General features: G+C 46.0%; 3 protein-coding genes across 6 annotated transcripts in view; 2 read left to right on the plus strand and 1 right to left on the minus strand.

Moving 5' to 3' along the window:
- Window positions 1-7989, plus strand: part of RSPRY1 (ring finger and SPRY domain containing 1) — a 34377-nt gene extending 26388 nt beyond the window's left edge. For both annotated transcript variants that reach the window (XM_064723194.1, XM_064723195.1), the window contains 5 exons: window positions 1506-1617; window positions 2647-2749; window positions 3856-4008; window positions 6091-6195; window positions 7158-7989. In XM_064723194.1, the coding sequence (XP_064579264.1) occupies window positions 1506-1617; window positions 2647-2749; window positions 3856-4008; window positions 6091-6195; window positions 7158-7254 (570 nt within the window). In that variant the 3' untranslated portion in view covers window positions 7255-7989. The remainder of the gene's footprint in view (window positions 1-1505; window positions 1618-2646; window positions 2750-3855; window positions 4009-6090; window positions 6196-7157) is intronic.
- A 2125-nt stretch (window positions 7990-10114) lies between these two features.
- Window positions 10115-17355, plus strand: ARL2BP (ADP ribosylation factor like GTPase 2 binding protein). 3 transcript variants are annotated; one of them, XM_064723294.1, is made up of 7 exons: window positions 10115-10185; window positions 11006-11115; window positions 13307-13365; window positions 14803-14909; window positions 15714-15799; window positions 16622-16718; window positions 17285-17355. In XM_064723294.1, exons 2-7 carry the CDS (start codon window positions 11078-11080, stop codon window positions 17345-17347), a joined length of 450 nt encoding a protein of 149 aa, XP_064579364.1. In that variant the 5' UTR covers window positions 10115-10185; window positions 11006-11077; the 3' UTR covers window positions 17348-17355. The 3 variants fall into 3 exon arrangements, with proteins under 3 accessions (XP_064579364.1, XP_064579365.1, XP_064579366.1); XM_064723295.1 differs by lacking the exon at window positions 10115-10185 and adding an exon at window positions 10206-10280; XM_064723296.1 differs by lacking the exon at window positions 10115-10185 and adding an exon at window positions 10324-10695.
- Window positions 17356-19034: 1679 nt separating this feature from the next.
- On the minus strand, window positions 19035-21834 carry PLLP (plasmolipin). The gene is made up of 4 exons (XM_064723293.1): window positions 21678-21834; window positions 20213-20386; window positions 19736-19855; window positions 19035-19653 (listed from the first exon to the last, which is right to left on the minus strand). Exons 1-4 carry the CDS (start codon window positions 21789-21791, stop codon window positions 19540-19542), a joined length of 522 nt encoding a protein of 173 aa, XP_064579363.1. The 5' UTR covers window positions 21792-21834; the 3' UTR covers window positions 19035-19539.
- Between the last annotated feature and the right edge of the window lie 765 nt (window positions 21835-22599).

Raw genomic sequence — 22599 nt, forward strand, 5'->3', positions numbered from 1 at the left:
ATGCTTTGGGTTTCATGGATGAGCTCATGGGTTATGTGACAGATTTTTCTCCCACTCTGAAACTCTTTAGTTCTGTTTGCCTTGGACCTTAGGACTATCACTTGATTGTTTTCACAATTTGAGGGAGGCTGGCGGTGAAAAGGACACAATATGCAACAAATGAGGTGAAGGGGCTGTGTGTTTGTTCCCTTTGTGTGCTGTGGGTTCTGGTGGCACATGGATATCTTGAGGAGAGGACATTACAAGCTTGGTACTGGAACTTCAAGATAAGAGAGTGGCTGTTACTCTGAGGTGACTTCTAAAGATGCAAAAATTTGACCTATTTGGGTACTAGCCTTGTGGTATTTAAATACTTTAACAGACAGGAGTGATTTGAGGTTTCAGAGAATGGAAGACACTTTGTAAACAATATCTCCTTCTCCCTCCTCACCCCTACAAATTCCCTTTTGATGTGAAAATGAAACTAAAACTAGTTTGACAAAAATATTACCTTCATGGGGGAGACAGAAGGAAACCATTCCTGCTCCTGAAAGAGTGTTTTAGTGACAATTCTGTGCTTATTTTTTCTTTCAAGTTTGGGGTTAGAGGCACAAGACAGTATTTCTTCTTTGGACTCAGATGTTCATTAGTTCTTATCTATGTTACACTCTCAGAGCATGAGTTCTACAGCACTTCACTAACAAACTACAAAATGGAGCCATATCTCTTTCACTACTAGGCCTTTATAGGACAAATTGGCTAATTAAGAAGTAACACCTAAATTATTTTTACTTTTAACCCAATAACCAACCACCCGTGCCCCGCAATGACTTTTTCATCTAATTACACAGCACCACCCAAACCCATGGAGAAGGTGAAGAAGGACCAGCCTCCACCCTAAAAATTCCATCTTGCTTTATATACATTACTGTATCTTAAAACCTTAAACTCCAAGTGATATTACACACTTCTACTCAAACTCCACACCCACAATCCCAGTTTTATCATTCAATTTTGGAAGCCTTCTCCATGGCCTCAGGTCAAATGCAGGGTCAGCTCCTGTCAGCACAGAGAGTCCAAAATTCTCAGTTTCCAGAGTTCCAACAGTTTAGGTGAATGAAAACAGGCTTCTAGCCAATAACCAACCACCTGCACCGCACAGTGTGGACTTTTTCCTCTAATTACACAACACCACCCAAACCCATGGAGAAGGACCAGTCTCAGTCCTAAAATTTCCATCTTGCTTTATATATATCACTATGTTTTAAAACCTTAAACTCCAAATTTTCCACCATGTAATGTTACACACTTCTACTCAAACTCTACACCCACAATCCCAGTTTTATCATTCAATTTTGGAAGCCTTCTCCATGGCCTCAGGTCAAATGCAGGGTCAGCTCCTGTCAGTGCAGAAAGTCCAAAATTCTCAGTTTCCAGGGTTCCAGCAATTTTAGGTGAAGGCAAAGAGGCTTTAGCTGAGTGTGGGGAATGGCTGCAGGCTGAGGTGTTGTGCTCTGTCTCTGAAGGAAGGTTACGGCATCGGGGACGATGAATACTCCTGCGCGTACGATGGCTGCCGGCAGCTGATCTGGTACAACGCCAGAAGTAAACCACACTCCCATCCCTGCTGGAAAGAAGGTATTCACTCTGTCTGCTGCTCTTTATCCTAACTGCATTTCTGCACAGGATTCTTTCCCCTTGCAGGTGTCTGTTCATTGGTGTGAACAAAGCAGTTCCTGCCTCATTCTGATGATCACACAGGTTTAATAATTACTGTGTCTTTGTGATTTAAATGGGCACAGTGGGCACTACAGTCTTGTTCCCCAGTCTGTGTAAAGTCTTGTTGGTTAAACACTTTTTCTTTTCAAATGCAGAGTGAAAATCATAGCACAAATTAACATTGGACATTAATGATTAGACTTTTTTGTAGTTGTACAAGTACAAACAAGTCGTACAAACAAATTCACTTGTTTGTAGTTGTACACAACAAGGTTGAAATCTTCCTTTCTGGGTTAAAAGAGTTGTTTTAGGGAAGGGGAAAAAACCTTGATCTCTGAATTAGACTTTTTTTTTTTCTTTTTTAAGGAGGAGTTGCACTGTCTTGCTTACTTTAAATTCTTGGATAACTACTTGGACAGCAAAGTTCTGTTCTTGATCTCAGCTTTGAAATCTTGGTAGGATTCTGTGCATGCCAAGCTTGTGTGAACTGTGCCGCCTTCTCTTCTATTAAAAATTTCCCCCAAGGATGGCTAAATTAAAACACCTCTTAAAAATAAATAGCACAAGCATATTGGAAATTTCTTCTCAGAACACCCACTTGCTAAAGTCTATTTTCAACAGGTGTAAAATAGCCAAGGAGTGACAGAGTGCAGCTTTCTTCTGGCTTTGGCAAATACTCTGCAATACTTCTACAACTATGTAGTATTAATGCTCTGGCAGACTAAAATACTTAATTTTTTACTATTTTCTTCTGGGTTTTTTGGTTTGGGTTGGGGTTTTTTTTAGTTACTGTCTGTATCAATGTTTCTTCTTTTGTGCTTTTGCAAACAGTTCCTTTTAAGTAAGACAACTCACAGTGACATATATGATACTTGAAACAATAACTGTTTCAGCTGTTGGCGTTTAACAGAAATTAAATCTTTAAATTATTTTTGTTTTGCATGTAAGGAGACACAATAGGATTTCTACTAGACTTGCAAGAAAAGCAAATGATCTTCTATTTAAATGGAAACCAGCTTCCTGCTGAGAAGCAAGTATTTTCATCTGCTGTGTAAGTATCTGCTCATTTGGAAGGACATGACCTCTGTGGATAATTGTGTTAATTATATGAAGAGTTTTTAATTTGAGATGTAAATTCATATTTACTTACCTGAAGCCATCATTAAGCAAGTTTCCCTGTTGAAAGTTGCTTAGAAATCAGTAAGAGGGATATAATTTTACAGGTGGATTTCAGGGTCCAAAATAAATACTTTGGACTTTCCAAAGGTATGTTCAGCTCAGTGGTTTATGCTGTCTAATTAGCATAGCATTGAAATAGAATGAGGCTGCAGCAAAGATGAACAATTTTCTGGTGCCTGAGGAACTTCTGAAAAACAAAGCCTTTCTGGTAAATGTTGGAGAGGGCTTGTTAACTGACTGCCATTCACTGGGGCCAGCTCCTGGAGCAGCACATTGAATATTCATCAGAGGATGTCTCTGGGTAGCATTGCAGGCAGGTGTTGGGCTTATTTTGCCAACTGTTGTTAAAATTAACATATGGTGAACTCCTCTAACTCTCCTAGGGAAGTTCAGCCTTTTACTTCAGAAAAGATAAGCTGGTGTAATACTTTAGAAAGCAGCTTCATATGCAGCTTAATTAAACATTAGAGTACTTTATCAGTTATTCCTACCAGGCTAATAATTTCATCCATGTTTTCTCCTCAGAATAAAGTTCAAGATGCAGGCAAAGAGTAGAATAGTTCACTTTAAAGAGTTGCTGAGTATCTTCTTTATTGAGCTTTTAATGCTCTGTGCTTTGAGTATAGAATGGATAAACTTGAGTACTTGTTAGAACTTGGGGTATTACTTAACTTATACCCTTCCTGCAAATTTGAGAGGTGATAGTTGTGATTTTAAATGTGACTAGTCCTCGTTGCACAGTAGGCAGCCTTTATTTGACTCACTGAGAAATTCAGATAAATCCCAATAGTAAATTCAGGAGTTGAGAACTAAACAAGGTAAGTAGGTGCAGCTGCAGCTTGATGCTCTCCCAGCTAGCTGCAAAACACTGGGATTAAACTTGTCTCTGTCTCAGGGTATATTTTCAAATGGTAATAGTAACATGTCTGAAAGCTCTGCTATTAAGTCATTCTAAAATGCCTGTTCATCATGTTGCAGATCAGGATTTTTTGCTGCAGCAAGTTTCATGTCCTATCAACAATGTGAGTTCAACTTTGGGGCAAAACCCTTCAAGTACCCACCACCAATGAAATTTAGTACCTTCAATGATCATGCCTTTCTCACAGCAGAAGAGAAAATAATTTTACCCAGGTAATCATCCTGCCTTGTGTGTTTGCAACTCAGACATGAAACATTTTATTTCTCTGCATGCAAAGTCTTGCCTTGTACTCAGCAAAATTTATTTCTTATGGGGTCATTCTTCCATTGGTGCCTCTCCTAAGAGGATGAGACAATAGGCTGCAGTGCAATTTCATCAGTAGGGAAGGAGATATGCAACCAAAATTTATTAAATTAAAATATATTTTATAATATTAAGCTAGTGAAAATGAACTAGTACCACACAGTAAGCTGTTTTAGTAGAAGGACTTCTGCCATCTAAGGATTATTAGACTGATTGAGGAGGTATGCTGTTAATTAAAAAAAAGATGTCCTATTTAAAATTGACCTAATTAGTGGTGTTGGCAGCATGGAGGTGCTGAATGATTGTAAGTCTTGAAATTGTCCTTTTCTGATCCTGATGAAAATTTCCCCATTTTTGAATGACAGTGCTGACAAAGGTTATTCAAATTTAGAAGTGTTTTCCCACCTAAATAAAATTCAACCCAGATAGAAACAGGTCTAGATACATTCTTCTTTAGCTTTTACCAAACTTCTGGCAGGAATGAAAACTAATAGCTCATCTGAATCAAGTTATTAGTAATAAAATAACTTACTGGAACATAAGCAGTAACACTGTACAGTGCAATCTATGTGGTATACCCTGGATTTTAGTAAGTGATTGAAATAATCTTAAATTGCAACTAATTAAGTGGGGGTGATGTTGTTGGAGGGGTACCTCTGACTGTAATAACATTCAGAGACAATACATTTCATTTTGAATGTTGAATACAATTCATTTTGAATTATCTAGCTTTGATCAAGTGTATTTGAGGTACTTAAATATCTTGAAAAACAAAAGAAGAAAAACCCCCTTACTTTTGGGTTGGAGTCACACATTTGCAAACTTTGAGGCTTGGAATATTGTATTTATGCAGAGAAAATCAAATACAACTTGCAAAATCATTTTGTGCTTACCCATAACCAGAGTAAATGATTTCTGCTTGTGACTGCAGGTGCTTTGAGAGTCTGATGTAGTCTTTGAGATGATCTGTTAGGTACAAATTTGTGTTCTGTCTTGGTAGTGTCCCACACTGGGTGAGAGGTTTGTAGTTTCTGGCTGATGCTCAGGTGGGATTGATGTTCAGGCAATAGCTGTGAGAGCTGTTAATGACTGTGCCAAAAGATGAGAGACAAACTGGGGGAAACTGGTTTCCTGTTGATGCCTGACTGGTGAAACTTGGCCTCCTGTGTTACAGACCCTGCATTATGCAATAGCACTGAAAGGCTCCATTCAAGGCTGGACACTTGTTCTTTGTAAACAAAGATCATCCCTGCCCTACAGCCTGAACTGCTTGGAAATGATAAGCCAAATCTAAATTAAAAGATAGCTTTGATCATCTTAAAAGTGATAGGAGATAAGGCCAAGGCCTGTATGAGCGGACCCTAACTATCCATCACAGGATTTAACATAAACTCATGCAGAGTTGTGCTGAATTTAGTGCATCTGGTGTTGGGGGAAAAACACATCACCCTGCCATTGAGTAGTTGTGATGGGTGTTGTGTGTGTGTTCCAGCTGGGAAATGTCTCATTTCATCAGATGAGGGATTTTTACCTATTTTCTCTCCCTTGTGGCCGTTGCCATACTGGGATGTTGATTTAATTTGTTGGTTTTATTCTTTTAAACTCTGTTAGAGCATTATAGGGTTTCTGTATGTTGTTGATACATGGGTTTGTGAGGTTTATTTGTTTGGATTTTTTTATTACCTCCTGAAAGTAGCCAGGTACAAAAGAGTTTCTGTAAGTGTTCAGCTGTGGGAACTAGGAGAATTGTTATTTAATCCCCTCTTTGTCCCTTTCTGACAGACCAGCATAGGGAATCAGATTGTTTTGCAGGTCTTTGAGTGTGTTAAGCCTTTTTTTTTGTGGGCAATTATGATTGATGTTTATCAGCAGTGTGATGCAGCACTGCTATAAGTGTTATGTTGGCCTTGATGCAATTCTCAGAATAGTTTTGAATTAATTGCTTTGAGCCAAATTAATGTTTGGGGGGATCTGTCTCTCTCTCCCTTCAGACACAGGCGCCTGGCTTTGCTGAAGCAAGTGAGTATCAGAGAGAACTGCTGCACACTTTGCTGTGATGAGATAGCAGACACAGAACTCAGGCCGTGTGGACACAGGTAAAACCTTAAAAAACCCAAATCCAAAGAAATAGAAAAATGTGTGTGTGATGCTCAGCTTGGATAAGGCCATGTGCAGTCCCTGCTCATCTGGATTGACTCCCCAGGATAAAGGAAATAACCTTCCTTCCTTTTAAGGATGTGATGTGTAGAGGTTAAACACAATATTCCCACTATTCCACTGATCCTAGACCTGAGTAGATGGAGCCCCTGGTTATGTATTTGGGGAAGTACAGAGGCTACATCTGTGTTCTGCCCTGGGCTACTGAGTCTTATTTCCCTGATGTCAAAGACTTTACTGATTAGTACTTGTTACTGGGGCTGTGAAATCCAGATCATGTGAGGAGAGCAGAAAATTCATAATACAGTCACATACTCATTAAATGTTCAACAAATGGATTGTCTCAAGTCAAAAATTCCTCTAAAAGCTAAAAATGAGCCAGCAGTATGAGCAGCCAGCATAATAGCACTTTCCTGCCTTTAAGCAGCCTGCTGGGAAATGAATCCAGTTAAGTCCAATTCCTTAGAGTTTTAGAGCACTCATGGAAGGAATCTTGCCGTGTGTCTACATGTTGGAAAGTTAAAAAGAGATGTGCCTGGATTGGAGAATTTGCTGCAGGGCACTGGGACTGCTCTCCAGACCAGAGTGAGTGCAAGGATTAATGAGCTCAGGGAAGTGGGATCCTGAGCAGCTGCAGGTCTGGGAGATGCTGAGCAGCAGGAGCTCCTCTCAAAGCCTCTAAATGGATCCACCACACCTGACTTGCAAGGCCTAATCTCCACACTGAGGGACTTGACTGTGCCTCTGGCAGGCTGACTAAACTGCTTAGTGCTATTTTGTTGTTGTTGGTTAGTTTTTCATACTGTAAAAGCAGGCTTTAACTGCTTGTGTTATTTGGTTGTTGTTGGTTAGTTTTTCATACTGTAAAAGCAGGCTTTAACTGGTTTTTCTTCTCCTTCAGTGACCTGTGCATGGAGTGTGCCTTGCAATTGGAGACCTGCCCTTTGTGTCGACAGGAAATACAAACCCGAGTCAGACAGATCTCTCACATTTCATGACACACGTGGAGAAACACCACAGACTTGTTTTTAAAGAACTCCAACCAATACTGAAAGGGGAAAGCATCTCTAACCAATCCTTATGCACATAGAACCATAGCCACGGCCAGATTTCATGCTAACTTGTAATCTGTTTATGTTAAAACTGAAATCTTTCATAAGCTCTTCCCAGCTGCCAGCACTGGGAGCTGGATTCAGCAGTCAGGAGCTCTGGCTATTGGTTCCTCTGAGCAAGAGCAGAGGGAGTTGTCTCTTCTTCCCCTTTTCCTTCTCGCCTGTCGCAAGTGCTGAAAAAATTTGCACTGGAAGTACACATACAATGCATTTTAGAAAAGAAGAGAAAATAAGTATTTCCTAAAACAGGGCCGTGCTGTCTTGTGCTCGAAAGTCTCTATTTTTGGCAGAAGTCAGTGCTAAAAAGAGAATGCCAATGTTTTCCTGTTTAATGTAGCCTCCTGCTGGTCAGAGACTCTGTATTTTCAGATATTAAACTGCTCAAAGACTGAATCTGTACACAGACTGATTGAAAAGACAGTGTGGAGACTGTAGAGAAACTCACAGGTTTTAATAACTTGGTGATTCCAAAGAATGTTCTGATTTGTTTTTAAATGTTAAAAGATCAGTGGTATTTTCAAGTACATAATGTTTCTGATACTTTTAACTTCGGTACCCACATTTTTTTGTGAGGTTATAATTTTCAGGAGGTATTCTTAACTAATTATAATGCTGGACTGGAATTAATTTGATATTCTGGGTATTTTTTAAGGTATCATCGAACATCTTTTTTAATCAGTGTTGTTTTTGAAAGTTAGCTCAATTTTTCCAAAGTGAATATATCTTAAAATATTAGAGGAGAGTTCTTGACCCATTATTTAAAACAAGGTTATTTGGATAGCAATTTCAGTCTTATTCTTAACTCCTTAAAAATGCACCTTGCTTGCCACTTGTCAGTCCTGCTCTGAGCAGGTTTGGGGCCACACTTCCTATTTTTGGTAGGGATCATACAGTGGGAATCTCTGCTCCACTTTAATTACACATTTGTGATGTTTGTATGTTAAGGATGCACTTCAGTAGGCAGCTCTTGACTTTTACTAGGTTTCTACAAGGAATCAGGGTTCACAGCTGGTGTCAGTGAAGTAGCACAAAAATAGGTGGGGTTCTGCTTATTTTGCACCAACTGAGGATATGACTCGGTCTCTTCCAAGTCTTGCACCGGTTGATTTTTTTAAAAATATCTGTGTGTATAGTAGAACTTTACTAATTCACACACAACTTACACCAAAACCATCCCACTTCTTGGCAGTGATTCAGCAGCAGAGGCTGTTGTAGTGAATTCTCATGGTGTGATGTAGCTTATTTTTAAAATCATTTATTATCTTTATTGGACTATGAAGTACTAACAAAGCAGAGCCTGCTGAGCGCTCTGGCTTCCTCCAGACCTCAGCAGGAGCTGAGAGCTCTGCACACAGGTCCCAGAACCCAGCTCTCCAGCAACTCCTTTCACCTTCTGCCTTTGCTAACTCAAGGGTGCTGAACTTCATCCAGAGATGTGTGAATTAGGAAAGTTCTGTCCATTGTTTTCACGTTGACTTTTGTCCAAATGTAGACTGAGTCCAGCAGCAGAGTGCTGGTTAGTGTTTTTGCTAAAATGTGGATTCTCTTCCACCTTGGATGCCTGGTCTGATTTAAGTCAGGCTGGCAAATCTGTGCCACAGGGATCTCATTTCCTTGCTGAGTGTACTTTACAATGTTTTGCTGTATCCATGTTTTCAGTCAGGGCTGAGTCCCTTCCAGCTCAGTGAGCAAACATGAGCTCCATCACTGCCACAAGGGTGTTAAAAATTCAGAATCACTTTGAAATGAAGTTCTAAGCGCTTCCAAATGCAATGATGACTTTTTATCCCATTTGTACAAAGTTACAAATCATACTTTAGGGAAGAGGTGGGACAGAACCATTTTGAACTCTGCCTTAATAGAGTCTAGTAATTTCAGGGCTTTGGTTTCCCTGGCCAGGATTAACTGAGGTAAAATTTTCAGAAGTGCCTAGGACTCCTAATTTGTATCAACTGCTGTATGAGATTAAGGTCTTCAGGCCCAAGTCCACAATGGCTTCTGGGCATCTGCTGTCCCCTTGGAATGCAGGTGACCTTAGAGCCTCGCTGCCTTTGTGGACCTGGGACTAAGTGCCTGTATTTTGGAAAAGATGTGAATGCTTTGGAAAATTTTGCCCCAGACAGTCTTCCATGCAGCTGGTGCTGGGCAGAGGGAGCCAGCAGTGGCGGAGGAGGGAGCTGTGTTGCAGAGACCTGTCCTGTTCATTTCACAAAGGGAAAGGCTGTACCCCGGGCCCGGCTGTGCTGCCATGCAGGCCGGGGCCATGGCTGTCGGGCCGGGTGCGGTGTCACCCCCGCTCCCTGCACCCCCGGGGCTTTGGGGACAGGGACGGAAGGGGCCGACTCCACAGGCCCTTACAGGGGGAAACGAATTGTAGCAAAGTTGTCCATTCAACAATAAAAACATCCTGAAGGCTGTTTGTTGTTCTTTAATTCCTTTTCGACTGAGGTGCATCTGTGCGCGCGGGTGGGACATTGGTGCCGTGGGCGGGCAGGCTATCGCGCTGGTCTCTGGGCTGCAGTAGCTGCGGCTGTCCCCAACCCTCGGAGCCCACTCTACCGCTGCCATTAACAAGTAAATACTGTTGTCCTGTCTTCCCCCCTCAGGGCCCGGCCTGGCGCAGGACGCGCACCCCAACCCGCCATGGCGGCGGCGCCGCCTTCCCGCGCAGCCCCCGCCGCGCTCTGATTGGCCCGGCGGGCTGGGGGCGGGCCCGGCGGGCCGGAGCCGCGCTGTGATTGGCTGCGGGCGGGGCGGAAGAGCGCGTTCCCCAGGAGACGGCCCGAGGGGAGGGGGCTGCGCGCCGGCCTGAGGGCGGTGGGTGCGGGCGGGGGCGCGGGGCCGCGGGAGCGGGACACGGGGCCGGCGCCCCGGCAACGGCGGGATGGCACCGCCTTGTGCAGAGAGGGACGGTGATGGCCCGCTGCCCTGGGTCCCTTTGAGGGGCGGGAGGGAGTGAGGCGGGCTGGCTGCCGGGGCAGGGCTGGAGGGCTGTGCCCGCCCTCGCCGGGACTGAGGATGGGGAGGCGAGGGACGCGCTTGGGCTCGCGAGGATGGCCCAGGGCTGCTCTGAGGGCCGGCGGTGGGAGAAGCCCGGCGGGAGCAGCGGGGTCCCATCGCCAGCGGCCCCGGGGACCTGTGTGCCCTGTCCCCAGTGTTCCCCATCCCCGGTGTGCCCTGTGCCCGCGGTGCCTCATCCCCGGTGTGCCCCGTTCCCGGTGTGCCCTGTCCCCAGCGCCCACTGACAGCCTTGGGCCCGAGTGTCCAGCCAGGACGCAGCCCCTGGGATCTCTGTCCAAAGCCTGGCCTGGGACACACTGGAGCAGGGTGGCACATTTATCTTATCTATTTTCATTTCTATAATGGTCAGTCAGAGATGTTTCAGGAGAAAAGATGGAGAGGTGACCCAAAACCCTTTTATAGGGTCTGTTTGTATTTTGAGCCTGTTCTCTGAATAGGCAGAGAAAGTTTCTAGATTATTTAGGTTATTATAAAAATACAGCAATCATTTTGGAAGAATGTGATGTTGGAATTCCTGTGTTTAAGAATTAAAATTTATCTCTTAATTTGCTCTTCAGGAAATATATGGCAGTTCAGCAATTGATTTGTATTAACACTAAGTCATGTTATTCCTTAGCACTTGGGTCAAAAAGAAGAAATAACCACTAACAGCTGAAACATACATCTCCACTCTGGCTAGGCAGGAGCAATGGAGACTTCTGATGGAGAAAGTTTGGGTGTTGCCACGTGAGTATGCTGCATTCTCATGTGTCAGATTTCAATAAGCTAATTGCTGATTAAGATATCTTGATAGGAATATAATTACAGGAATGAATTTACACCACGCTGTCGCTGTTTAGCAGATTCTGCCTCTTAGGAGAGCAAAGGTGCAGAATGCAAAGCTGCAAGAGGGAATAACATCAGTACAGAGTTTAGGTGAAGTCAGACTGAAATCACTGTGGTCAGTGTAGCACTGGGTAGCTGTGCTGAGGGATCACAGCAAGCCTTGTAAAGGCTGGAAATTTCTTTTTCTGGTGTTCATTTTAAATTCAGAATTTCTTTTCAGAGTGTTTGTTGTCTTATGTCACTGATCCTGAGAGGAGATTCTTCCTCTGCTTGAGTGTTCTCCTCCTGAAACTGAGCCCATCCACAGGTGACAACCAAATTTCCCCCTGGCAGGTGCTAAGCTGCTGCTTCATCCCACAAGTGCCTGCCATACTCTTCTCCCAGGAGTTGTGGCAGAAGGGAATGTGTGTCTGTGCTTCTGTCATGTGTGGATTTAACTCTTTCAGCCCCAGACTCTGTGGCAGAAGGGAATGTGTGTCTGTGGTTCTGCCATGTGTGGATTTAACTCTTTCAGCCCCAGACTCTGTGGCAGAAGAGAATGTGTGTCTGTGCCTCTGTCATGCATGGATTTAACTCTTTCAGCCCCAGACTCTGAGCAAAGGCCAGTGCCAGGTCTGCCTCAGCAGCACAGTGTGCTGGCCCAGTCTGGGTAGGTGGCAGGGAATCAAACCCCAGGGTTGGTGGGCTCGTGTCTCTGTAGGTGGGTGGATGCCCGTGTGTTGTATAAAGAGATGGAATCGGGTTCTTTGATTCTGTTACTTGCACAGACTTCAGCCGGGGTTTAAATTAACACTTTCTCCATTGCTGCTAGGATAAGCTGTAGAAGTAGCAGTAGCATTTATTTGGAGGGGGTAAAAGAGTGTAAATTATCGCTGGCAAAGGCAGCGCATGCCAAGGGGAGCCCTGAGCCCGGCTGAGCTGCCCGGGCCGGCCCCGCTGCCGGCCTGTGCCGCCCTCTCGCGGGCTGTGCCCGGCCCTGGCTCCGCTCCTCTCCCCGAGCAGCAATGCTGCTGCCAGGATATCCTCGCTGAGCAGAAGCCTGTGTAAATTAAAGATCCCTTAATTTTTCCTGATCAGAGCGAGCCTGATTATAGTTAAGCTGTCGGCTCAATTGCTGTTGGATTAATTTCACTGGAGTATTCTCTAATGGCAAAGTAACTTTAATGAGATTTTCAAAATTTAGTCTGAAGGGCTATCCTACCCTGTTTACTGATGAGAAAGAGACATTCAATTGAATTTAAATGGTGCTTCCACTGATCGAAGCGATTTTTTTTCTTAAAGACAAATATCCCTGTTTCTTTGAGACTTCTTTCCCTCACATGTGAGAAAAATTTGTCTTTCATCCCTTGGAGGAAATAGGAAGAATTCATCTCCCACTAAAGATGATGTCAATGCCAAAGACATCCTGTGGATTATTTACTGTGTCTGAGCAAGTTGCACAATAACAGATCCAGACTCCTGATCCTGGCACCAAAGATTTCTTCCCTGGATTAATTCAGATCCATAATGGTGTTTAATATTTGCTCATGGTGGAATAACTTTAGGAGATTATCCCATTTATTTGGATCATATAAGGATGTTTCTTGCATAAGAAAAATTTTTAAGTTTCTTCAGTTATGTAATACTTGTGTATACACTCAGTTTAAGTTGTTCCACAAGACCAAATATTTCAAAATATTCTCTAGAGTGTCTACAGTTCTGTGATCACCATGGGCAGGAAGGAGAAGGGAAACTGCTAGCAGCTGGGATTTGTGGGTTGGAAAAGGTTTAATTTGCTGTTCTAATTACACTCTTTACATTCTTTTGCACCAGAACTAGAATTACCTTGACAGTAATGCCAGTAAAACAACATTTATTCTTTCTTGCAATTAGGCACCTTACTGGGAGGAAATAGAGTAGAGACCTGATGAGAATCTCCATGAAGCAATCTTCTCATCAGTGCCAGGGATTGCTTTGTAGGTTGAAACTGGGAAATTTTTCAGTTATCTTGTAATTACTGGGTTTATTTGTACTTAGGCTTCTGTTAACACTTTTTAATTTTAACTTTAATTTCTGCTGGGGTTAAAATATATATATTTTCTTTTGCTTTCAGCTCCACCACTTCTGATGAGTTTGATGCAGTTGTTGGCTATCTGGAGGATATCATAATGGGTAAGGTTTGCAAGTAGGTACAGACAACAGCAGGGCTGTTAAACATGTTGCCAGCTGCTCTTCTGTAAATTAGCCAACACACAGAGCCCCTGCCTGCTTCATGGAGATTTTCCTTCCTTTCCTACCTGGTAGTGTAGTAAAAATATACATAAATTTCTTCTGTGTGCTTCTGACTCTTGAAAATGATTCTCCACATCCCTGCAGCACACTGCTTCTTAGAGAAACAGTAAAGATGCTTGTGCATCTCACAGAGAAATCAAAGCTTTCTGGGATTTTTATGGAAGAGACTGTGGGAGGGATCCTTCCCTTCCCCAGCTCTGCCCAGACTTCTCCTGACATCTCTGCCAGGATGTTCTGAGAAGCTGCCATGGTTTGTCTGGGCAGTTTTCTGCAGTGCCCAGCTGCTGCTGCAGGGAGCCTTTTGCACTCTGACATAAAGTTGGTTCTATTGAGGGTTGGTTCTATTCCAGGACTGAAAGCTGCAAGAATAGGGAACCCCATTTCTGTGTTTCCATCTCTAAAGACAAAGATGGTCACAGAATCACAGAATGGTTTGGGTTGGAAGGGCCTTAAGGATCACTCACCCCCCTGCCATGGGCAGGGGCACCTTCCACTAGAGCAGGCTGCTCACAGTCCCATCCAGCCTGGCCTTAGGCAGTAAAAGATGCTCAATTCTCAGGGATGTGGCTTTAATGAGAACTCAGTGTGTGCAGGGAAGGTTTGTACAAGGTGCCAAGGCAGAATTCATGCTGATCAGCCATCAGCTGCTTTATAGGAGCAGCACATAATTTCTTTGGTCACATCCTTCCCAGAGAGATGTAGATTCTGGAGCCTCAGTTGCCTGGTGATGCAGTTAATTCTGGAGAAATGCTAACTAAATTAATTTGGAATGTGTCAGAGTTTGGAAGGCTGTGCCTGGTGTCCTTTACCAGTGTTCATAAGTAAACTTTTTATTTATACCTGTTTTGTGGAATTCCATGGTAACCTACTGTGTTTATTTTTACTCTTCTTTTCTTCCACAACTGGAAAAAAAATATTTGGCAATTGAAAATTTAATCTGGGAATTTCACTAATATTTTTAAATTCAAAGACAAAAACTTAGAGTTCTTGTAGAAAAGAGGTATTCACTTATTAAAAAATACAGATGTTTTGCTGACTTTAGAGCCAGAGCAAAAAGAGGTTGAGAATAAATAACTATTAATAAATGTAGAGCAGCAGGGCTGTTTTGGTAATATTTCACCATCAGCCTCTGTTCTCTCACAGATGGGTCAGAAGTGGTGCTTTGGCAGCAGCTGTGGGGCTGATGTGATGAACTCTGCACGTGTGCAGGGCTCTGTGCTGGCAGCAGGGAAGCAGAGGACCAGTGAATGTGGGGTTTGTGTTACAGAAAGAATGACTAAACTCCTCACTCTGTGCTGCTTTTCTGTCATGGCCCAGATGATGATTTCCAGTTAATACAGAGGAATTTTTTGGAGAAGCACTACCAGGAGTTTGATGACTCAGAAGAAAACAAGCTCATCTATACAGACATTTTTAATGAATATGTAAGATACCTTTTCCTATTTTTCTTATTTTTTTTAATATAGTTCTCCCTTTATAAAATACTGGGCTTAAATGGAGCAGATCCAAACATGTTCCTGTTTCCTTCAGAAGCACAGCCATGATCTGTGAGCAAAAAGGTTTTTTTCTGAAGCTTTAGGTTCCTTTCTCATTGTTTCACACAAAATTTGCTAGAATTACAAGAGTTTGGTTTCTGTTCAGCTTTTGCATTGGGTCATTTTAGTTTAATCAGCTTCCTGAAGAGCTTGTTTTTGAAAGATCACTGGTTTTCCCCTTGAATAAGAAAATCGAGTGCAATTGGGAAAATTTTGTGAATTTTTGTGAATTTTCCCTTTTTGTTTTTTTGGAAGTTGTGTCGGTCCCTTGCATAGAAATTTAGCCAATTGCTGTAGTAAATAATGTGTTTAGCATGTGTGCAAACAAAGTTTCTTATTTTCCAGTTGTTTTATTTCTTGTATTGGATAATTCAATCACATTCTTCATGCAAAGCAAATCAAGAAACTAGACCAGTCTGCTATTCAATACCATTAAATGAGGTGGAAAAATATTTGTTACTAGATATAAATATTTGTTACTAGATAGAAATAGTCAGTGTTTGTTCTCCCCAAGATCCCCAGCAAAAAATGTGCAGCTCTGTGCCTCAGGGCTGGCGTGAGAGCAGAACCAGCAACACCCCTGAGGAATCTGCAGTAAGGATCCTGCAGGGTGTCAGTGTAAGGATGCTGTTTGAAATCTGCCTCTGAAATTCTTGTGATCTTACTGGGGTGGTTTGTCTGGGTTTTTTTCAGATCTCTTTAGTAGAGAAATACATTGAAGAGAAGTTGCTCGATCGGATTCGTGGGTTTGATATGGTTGCTTTCACAGTGTCGTTGCAGTAAGTCTCTGCTTTGCTTTTGCTTGAGGTTGTGTGCCTCTCAGTTCTTTTTATCTAGATTAAAGCCTAAGTTTTTGGCAGTTCTCCCTTTAGATAATGGTTCCACTTTAAGTTAAAATAGAAGTGTTCATGCTGGCTGTGACTGAGCACTTTTCTTGCCTGCAGCATGTCCTGCAACTGTAAATTTCTGAGTTATCCTGCTGAAATACATTGGTTTGAAGGGGTAGGAAGAGAAATCAGACTGAGAGCACTGGAGGATTTTTGTGTTTCTTGTCACTTTGAAGCCAGACCCTTAAAAGGTTGTGTCTTAACTCTTCCAGGCCTCAGTAGCCTGGTGGTGTTTCAGTCATGTTGTTGAATTCCTTTATTGCAGTTTTCATATGGAGCATCCAGAGAAGAGTTTGGTTTGTGTTCAGCTTTTGCATTGGGTCATTTTATCTTAACCAGCTTCCTGAAGAGCTTGTTTTTGAAAGATCACTGGTTTTCCCCTTCAATAAGAAAATCAAGTGTCATTGGGAACTGAGTACCTTAAAATATTTGAATCTGGTTAATTTTTAATGTTTCTTAAATTAACAGGTCAGGTTTTCAAGGACTGATATGATACTCATAGGTCTTGGATTTAGATAAATTTAACAATGGAGTTGGATTGGAAATACTGCATGGTGATATTTGGCTGCAGTTTTGCTGTATGATAACCTGCAATAATATTCTTATTTAAATACTGATATCATTCTACTTGTCCTTTTTGACCTTGTATCATTTTAAAAATAACAAGTTTTCCTCACACAATTTTCTCATTCCCCAACTTCTTTTTCTCTGTAGACAGCACAAAGATGAAATGCCAGGTGATATATTTGATCTGCTTCTCACATTTACAGACTTTCTGGCTTTCAAAGAAATGTTCTTGGAATACAGAGCTGTGAGTATTTCACATTGTTTATTTTCATTGGCACAGTAGCTGTTGGTTTTGTGTAGCTCCACCTGAGAGTGCCAAAGGAAAAGTTTCTACAGTAGGTCACAGTATTTAACCAAAGGCTGTAACAGAGTCCAAAAAAATTAATTCAATGAGCAGCTTTTTAAACTCAAACTGCACATTTAATGATTTATAGAAAACATTAATAAAGCTGGCATGTGGAGCAGCTTTCCTGCTTTTGTGAACTTCCTGCATTTGTGAATATTGTTTTCCAAATGAACAGAAGGGAACACTTTTTCACTGTGACAGTCTCTGAGCTTGTGGAGTCTCCATCCTTGGAGATATTCTAAAGTTGTCTGGGCACAGTCCTGAGTGACCATGCTTGAGTGTGGGGCTTGGCCCAGGGATTCCTGACAATCTTGTTGGGTTCACCTTCAATCCCAGATGTTCCACTAACATGTAATTTTATATTGGTTTGATGCAGCAGAAAATGTATTGCCAGCTTCATTTGAAATGCTTATTCCAAACCATCATGGAGTCACAGATTTCTCCTTTTTTTCCCCATGTTTTAGGAAAAAGAAGGTCGAAGTCTGGATTTAAGCAGTGCGTTAGTGGTGACTTCATTAAACCATTAAACAAATCATTCTGAAGGGAGTTCTGTTGTATTTTAAGTGAGGTCTATTCAAATTTCAGAGGGGAAAGGCAGCGATTCCCAGGAGGGGCCGGGGCAGAGGGGCGGGGACTCGGCTGGGAGGAAGGAGGGTGTTCGGTGGGGCCGGGCCGGCACTGTGGGTCCCTCTCCAGGGGGTGAAATCGAAGCTTTCTGGGATTTTTATACCCTTACACAAATGGATGGAAGAGACTGTGAGAGGCAGCCTTCCTTTGCCCAGCTCTCCCCACACTTCTCCAGGATCTTCTTAGAAGCTGCCGTGGTTTGTCTGGGCAGTTTTTTGCAGTGCCCAGCTGCTGCTGCAGGGAGCCTTTTGTACTCTGATATAAAGTGCCTGAGCTGCAGTTCGAGCTCCTTGTTCTTTGTCCTGTCTCTGCTGAACACAGAGAACAGTTTATTCCTTCTGTTCCTGCAGCACCATTGCTTAACTGGCAATCACCCAGTTCCAACCCCCCTTCCACTGGAGCAGGTTGCTCACAATCCCATCCAGCCCTGGCTTCAGGCAGTAAAAGATGCTCAATTCTCAGGGATGTGGCTTTAATTGACAAGTCAGTGTGTGCAGAGAAGATTTTTACAGGGTGCCAAGGCAGAATTCATGCTGATCAACCATCAGCTGCTTTATAGGGACAGCACATCATTTCTTTGGTCACATCCTTCCCAGAGAGATGCAAATTCTGGAGCCTCAGTTGCCTGGTGATGCAGTTGAATCTGGAGAAATGCTAACTAAATTAATTTAGAATGTGTCAGAGTTTGGAAGGCTGAGACCTGTGTCCTTTATCAGTGTTGTAAGTAAATTTTCTGACTGGATTTTGGAATTCAATAGTGACTTCCCATGTTAATTTTTATTAATTTTATTTTCTTACTCTTCCTGATATGTATTTATATATATATGTCTATATATTCATAACTGTGGAAATTTGTCCCTTGATTTACTTACTGACAGCCAAATAAAGGCAGATGTGTCATGGGCCAATGCCATGTGTCCAGTTCCTTTTCAGTTCTCACCTTCCATCAGTGCAGTTCCCTTTCCTGATCCTGCCTCTGCAGACAACCTGGTAAAACTTTTCCCATGCAGAGCAGGCAGCAAAATTTGCAGAGTAGCTCACCATGCACCAGCTTTGGGACTCACTGAATCTGCTTTTACCACCTTGTACAAGGAGGATGTGAAAGGAAAAGCTGCTCTGCCTGGCTGGGCATCACTTCTCGTTCTGACAAACAGCCAAAAGGTGAATTTGTGGTCTGGAACACAGGGGAGCAGTGTGGTTCTTCCTCTCCTGAGGCCCTGATCCTGCCTGTGTTCCCAGAGCTTCTGCAGACTTGATTGTAATTTCTGAGAATGACCTGCAGCTAATGGGCAAAATTGACTTGCTGGTTAATTAGGTGAACTCAGGAGTGTGTGGTGCTGAGCCAGGAAGAGGGAGTGATCAAAGCCTTGGCACCTCGTTGGTGTTCTTGTGGTCTTGGCTGCACACTCTGAGCGTGTGTGTGCATAAAGCAATGAGAGGTGAACGCTGTGGCCTCGTTCCTTCCATAGCCCACACAGTAAAGCCCACATGGAGGGGAAGGAACAGCCACCTCTGCAGTGACATCTCTGCTGTCCCCACCATGCTGTGTTGCCTTCTCACAAGTTTTCTCATGACAGACTCCAGTGCTGGATTCAGGAATGTTTTTATTTAAAGCATAAAATTTCTATTCAAATTGTTAGAAATCAATCCAAGAGCAGTTACGACTGCTTCCCTCGCTTCACTTCTCATCTTCCAGTTCTGCCGCTGTTTCTGCACCCCGTTAATTGCATTACTTACACTGTAGCTGTGAATGAGCAGAGAGGGGAGCCTGGGCTTGGGTTAGTCAGTTTTAGTACTGCACTGTGCCAAACTGGCTGAGCCCCCTGAGTGGAGCTGCTCTGCTGAGGATCCAGATGAGCCCCGGGGATGAGCAGGAGCTGCAGCCCCAGCGAGTCCGTGTTGTGCTGCGGGCACATCAGGTGGGAGCATCCTCAGAAACCACAGGGCAGCATCCACGTGAGCCAGTGCTGGGCACTGCTGCCAGCCCAGGCTGCTCCCAGAACGAGCCCTGGTGGCACACGAGGCTCCGAGCCTGGCACACGGTGGCACCAGGGTGGCCCCAGGGTGGCCGGGCTCTGCTGCCCACTCCTCCTCACGCGTGGTCGCTCACTTGGCTGGTGGCCGCGTTGCTGCCCAGCCCCTTCCAGGCGCGGAAGCTGAAGAAGGTGCTCACCCCGTAGGTGATCATGGTGACACAGGCGAAGAACTGGAAGAGGAGCACCCATCCATCCCCGTGTGAGCTGGGGGCTGCCCCGGCCCTGCCCTCCCTCCCTCCCGCCGGTACTCACGGAGGCGGCGGCTCGCCGGTTGTAGTCCCACTGCCGCCAGGACGTGGGCTGCACGGCGGCCGCGCACGTCACAAAGGCCGTGATGTACAGCACGGTGGCCACGGCGTTGCAGATCATCAGCTGGGGAACAAAGAGGAGCTCCTGAGGTCTGGGCTCAGGATCGGGCATGCAGCAAAAGGCTCGGGTTCACATTCCTCCCCATACCCCAGAACACATTAAATGCTCCCCAGGTTGTGCTGGAAGGTTTTTGGATGATGCCACAACTGCAGCAGTTGGTGGCTGTAACTTTCTGGATTGACACCGGACTTTCTAGTTTGAGCATTTTCTAAGCAATTCAAGGGCAGAATGAAACAACGTCACTGTGCAAAGTGCAGGGGACTCAGTTCCATCAGCCCAGAAGAGAATGAAGCCTTCCCAGACCACCTTTCCAAGATGTTTCCCTCTTGGGATCCCCCCTCACCCCTCTCAGCTACGCACCACGAGGGGCCAGGGGACCATGTAGAACTTCTGATGAAGCTGCAGGAGGTAAATCACCAAGAAAAGGAGCGTTAGTATCCAGAAGAAGAGGGACACGAACATGACCCAGCCGTAGGCCGCGTGCAGGTGGTACGTTGTGGCGGCGATCAGAGACCACACCAACAAACCGAGCACCTGTGCGGGGGAAAGGGGAACCTGTTCAGGGGCTGCCTCCTGCAGGGGGAGCACAGAACATCGCCCACAAGCCCAGGCACACCAGCACCAACAGCAGGTGGGTTCCCCTCACTTCAGGAAGGCAGTGGAAGGGCAGGAGAAGGGCTCCTTGGAAAGCCGCCGTGCCCCTGTGTAAGCCCGCACCGCCCATTGTCATGGAAGGAACACAACAGCCTTTGTGCTGCCCGCGCCCAACGCCCTGGCTGCCCCGACAATGCCTCCTTGTCCGTCACATCCATTTCTAACACTCGTGATCACAAAATATGTGCTGGGGAGAACCACGCAGGGGGCTCCTGCAGGAGTGGGAGGTGGCACGCGTGAGCTGCTGCCGGGGGAAAGCAGGGCAAGGTTTAACAGCGTGCCCTGAGCAAGGGGCTGCAGAGGTGGGAGCAGCTGCAGAGCTGGAAGGTCTCGGCTGCTGGCCTTGCTTCCATCTCTCTTTCCTGGCGCTCTGCCAGGCACCCCCAGCAGCATCCTGCCCAGCCCCTACCCTGAGCGTTTGTCCCTATGCCACCACCAGCTCAGCCATGCCCAGGGGCTGGAATCTGGAGCCAGGAGCCGGGTCTGTGCCAGCTGTTTCACAGTGGCTGCTCAGGGCACATCCCACAACGCTGCCCCGAGGAGAGGGGACGAGGGAACAGGCTCCCGGCACCGTGGGCAGGTCACGAGTGGCCCCGTCCGCAGCAGAACTCCCACCCCTGTGCGTTCATGCGGCACCGTGGTCCCGGGGACAGCACCAGCGGGAGATCAACTGTGGCTGCCTCCGATGCTGAGGCAATGGGCAGTGATGCTGCTGCTCGATTTGAGGGTGCAAGGACCCTTGGGCTCCTCTGAGAGGCTGGGAGGACAACCTGGAGAGCTGAGAGCGTTCCAGGGAGCGTGAGAACCTCAGGGGCACTCTCAGCACAGCCCCCCTGGAGTCACCGGGCTCCACACACCCCGACCCATCGGCTGTGCCCCGCGGAGATGCCCGCACAGATCAGCCCGTGCCTGGCACAGGGAACCACCCGGCACTGAGCAGTTACAACCGGCAAGGGGTGTGAGGACCAGAATCCGACTTTTCCTCTGGTTTACCGAGTGAAGGAGGAGAGAGGAGGCTGCACTGTCTTAGGGTTGGGGATTACCCAGGGTTAGACAGCGGAGATGGGGTCGGAGTGGCAGCCGAAGAGAGCCCGGGCTGTTTCCAGCTGCAGAAAAGCCCCCGAGCGGGTGATGCCCTCCCTCCTTCCCGCGCCCCCTCCCCGGTACTCACGGCCTGGGCGCACATCAGCCCCCCGAGCGGCGAGAGCAGGAAGGAGCCGTCCAGGGCCGGGGGGGAGCCCGGGGAGGCGCTCCGGGCTCTGGCGGCGCCGGGCAGCCCCGCCATGCCGCGCACCGGCCCCGGGACGGCCCCGGCACGGCCCCTCCGCGGGCGGGGCGCGGGTGGCTCCGGGGCGGCCGGGCTGACCCCGCCGCTGCCCCCGCCCCGCCGCCCCCGGAGCCTCCGCCCGGCGCCGCGCTGCGCTCCCGGCGTGCGGCCGTGTGCCCGTACCGGGGCACCGCCGACAAAGGGCGGCCCCACCGCGACTGCCCCCGCTCCCCGTATGCCGGCGATGCTCTGCTGGAGCAGCCCGGGGCACCGCAAACTTCCGTGCAGCCGTGTCCTGCTCGGTGCTCACCGGGGACATTCGGTGGCCTCCGGCGCATCCCGACGCCTGGCGTTGCTCCTCGGCGGGGGCCGGGCGACACGCGTCTCCTTGTTAAATCCTGGAATAATTTGGGTTGGAAGTGATTTAAGGCATCTCGTTCCAACCTCCTGCCATGCAAGGACACATTCCACTAGACCAGGTTGCTCCAAGCCCTTGGACTGGCTCCAACATGGCCTTGAAAACTTCCAGCTTCTCAGGTCAATCTGCGTAGCGCCTCATCAGTCTCTACTCCGGGAGATTGCTGTCAGCCCGTATCCCGGGCTGGACCGGGTCACTCTGGGTAGCAGCAGGACCCTCTGGACGATCAGCCGCTGCTCCCGGTCTGGTGTCATGTGCCCAGGGCGCTCCGGGCCCCATCACGCAGGTCGTTAATGCAGCCCGTGGCGCAGGGCTGGGCCCGAGGCTGTCCCGGGCTGTCCCAGCAGTGACCGGACACTGCAGCTCGGTTGGGATGTGGGATGTGGGATGTGATGCGGCTGTAAGAGG

Source organism: Zonotrichia leucophrys, chromosome 11 (assembly GCF_028769735.1).
Source record: "Zonotrichia leucophrys gambelii isolate GWCS_2022_RI chromosome 11, RI_Zleu_2.0, whole genome shotgun sequence".
NCBI classification, from domain to species: Eukaryota; Metazoa; Chordata; class Aves; order Passeriformes; family Passerellidae; genus Zonotrichia; species Zonotrichia leucophrys.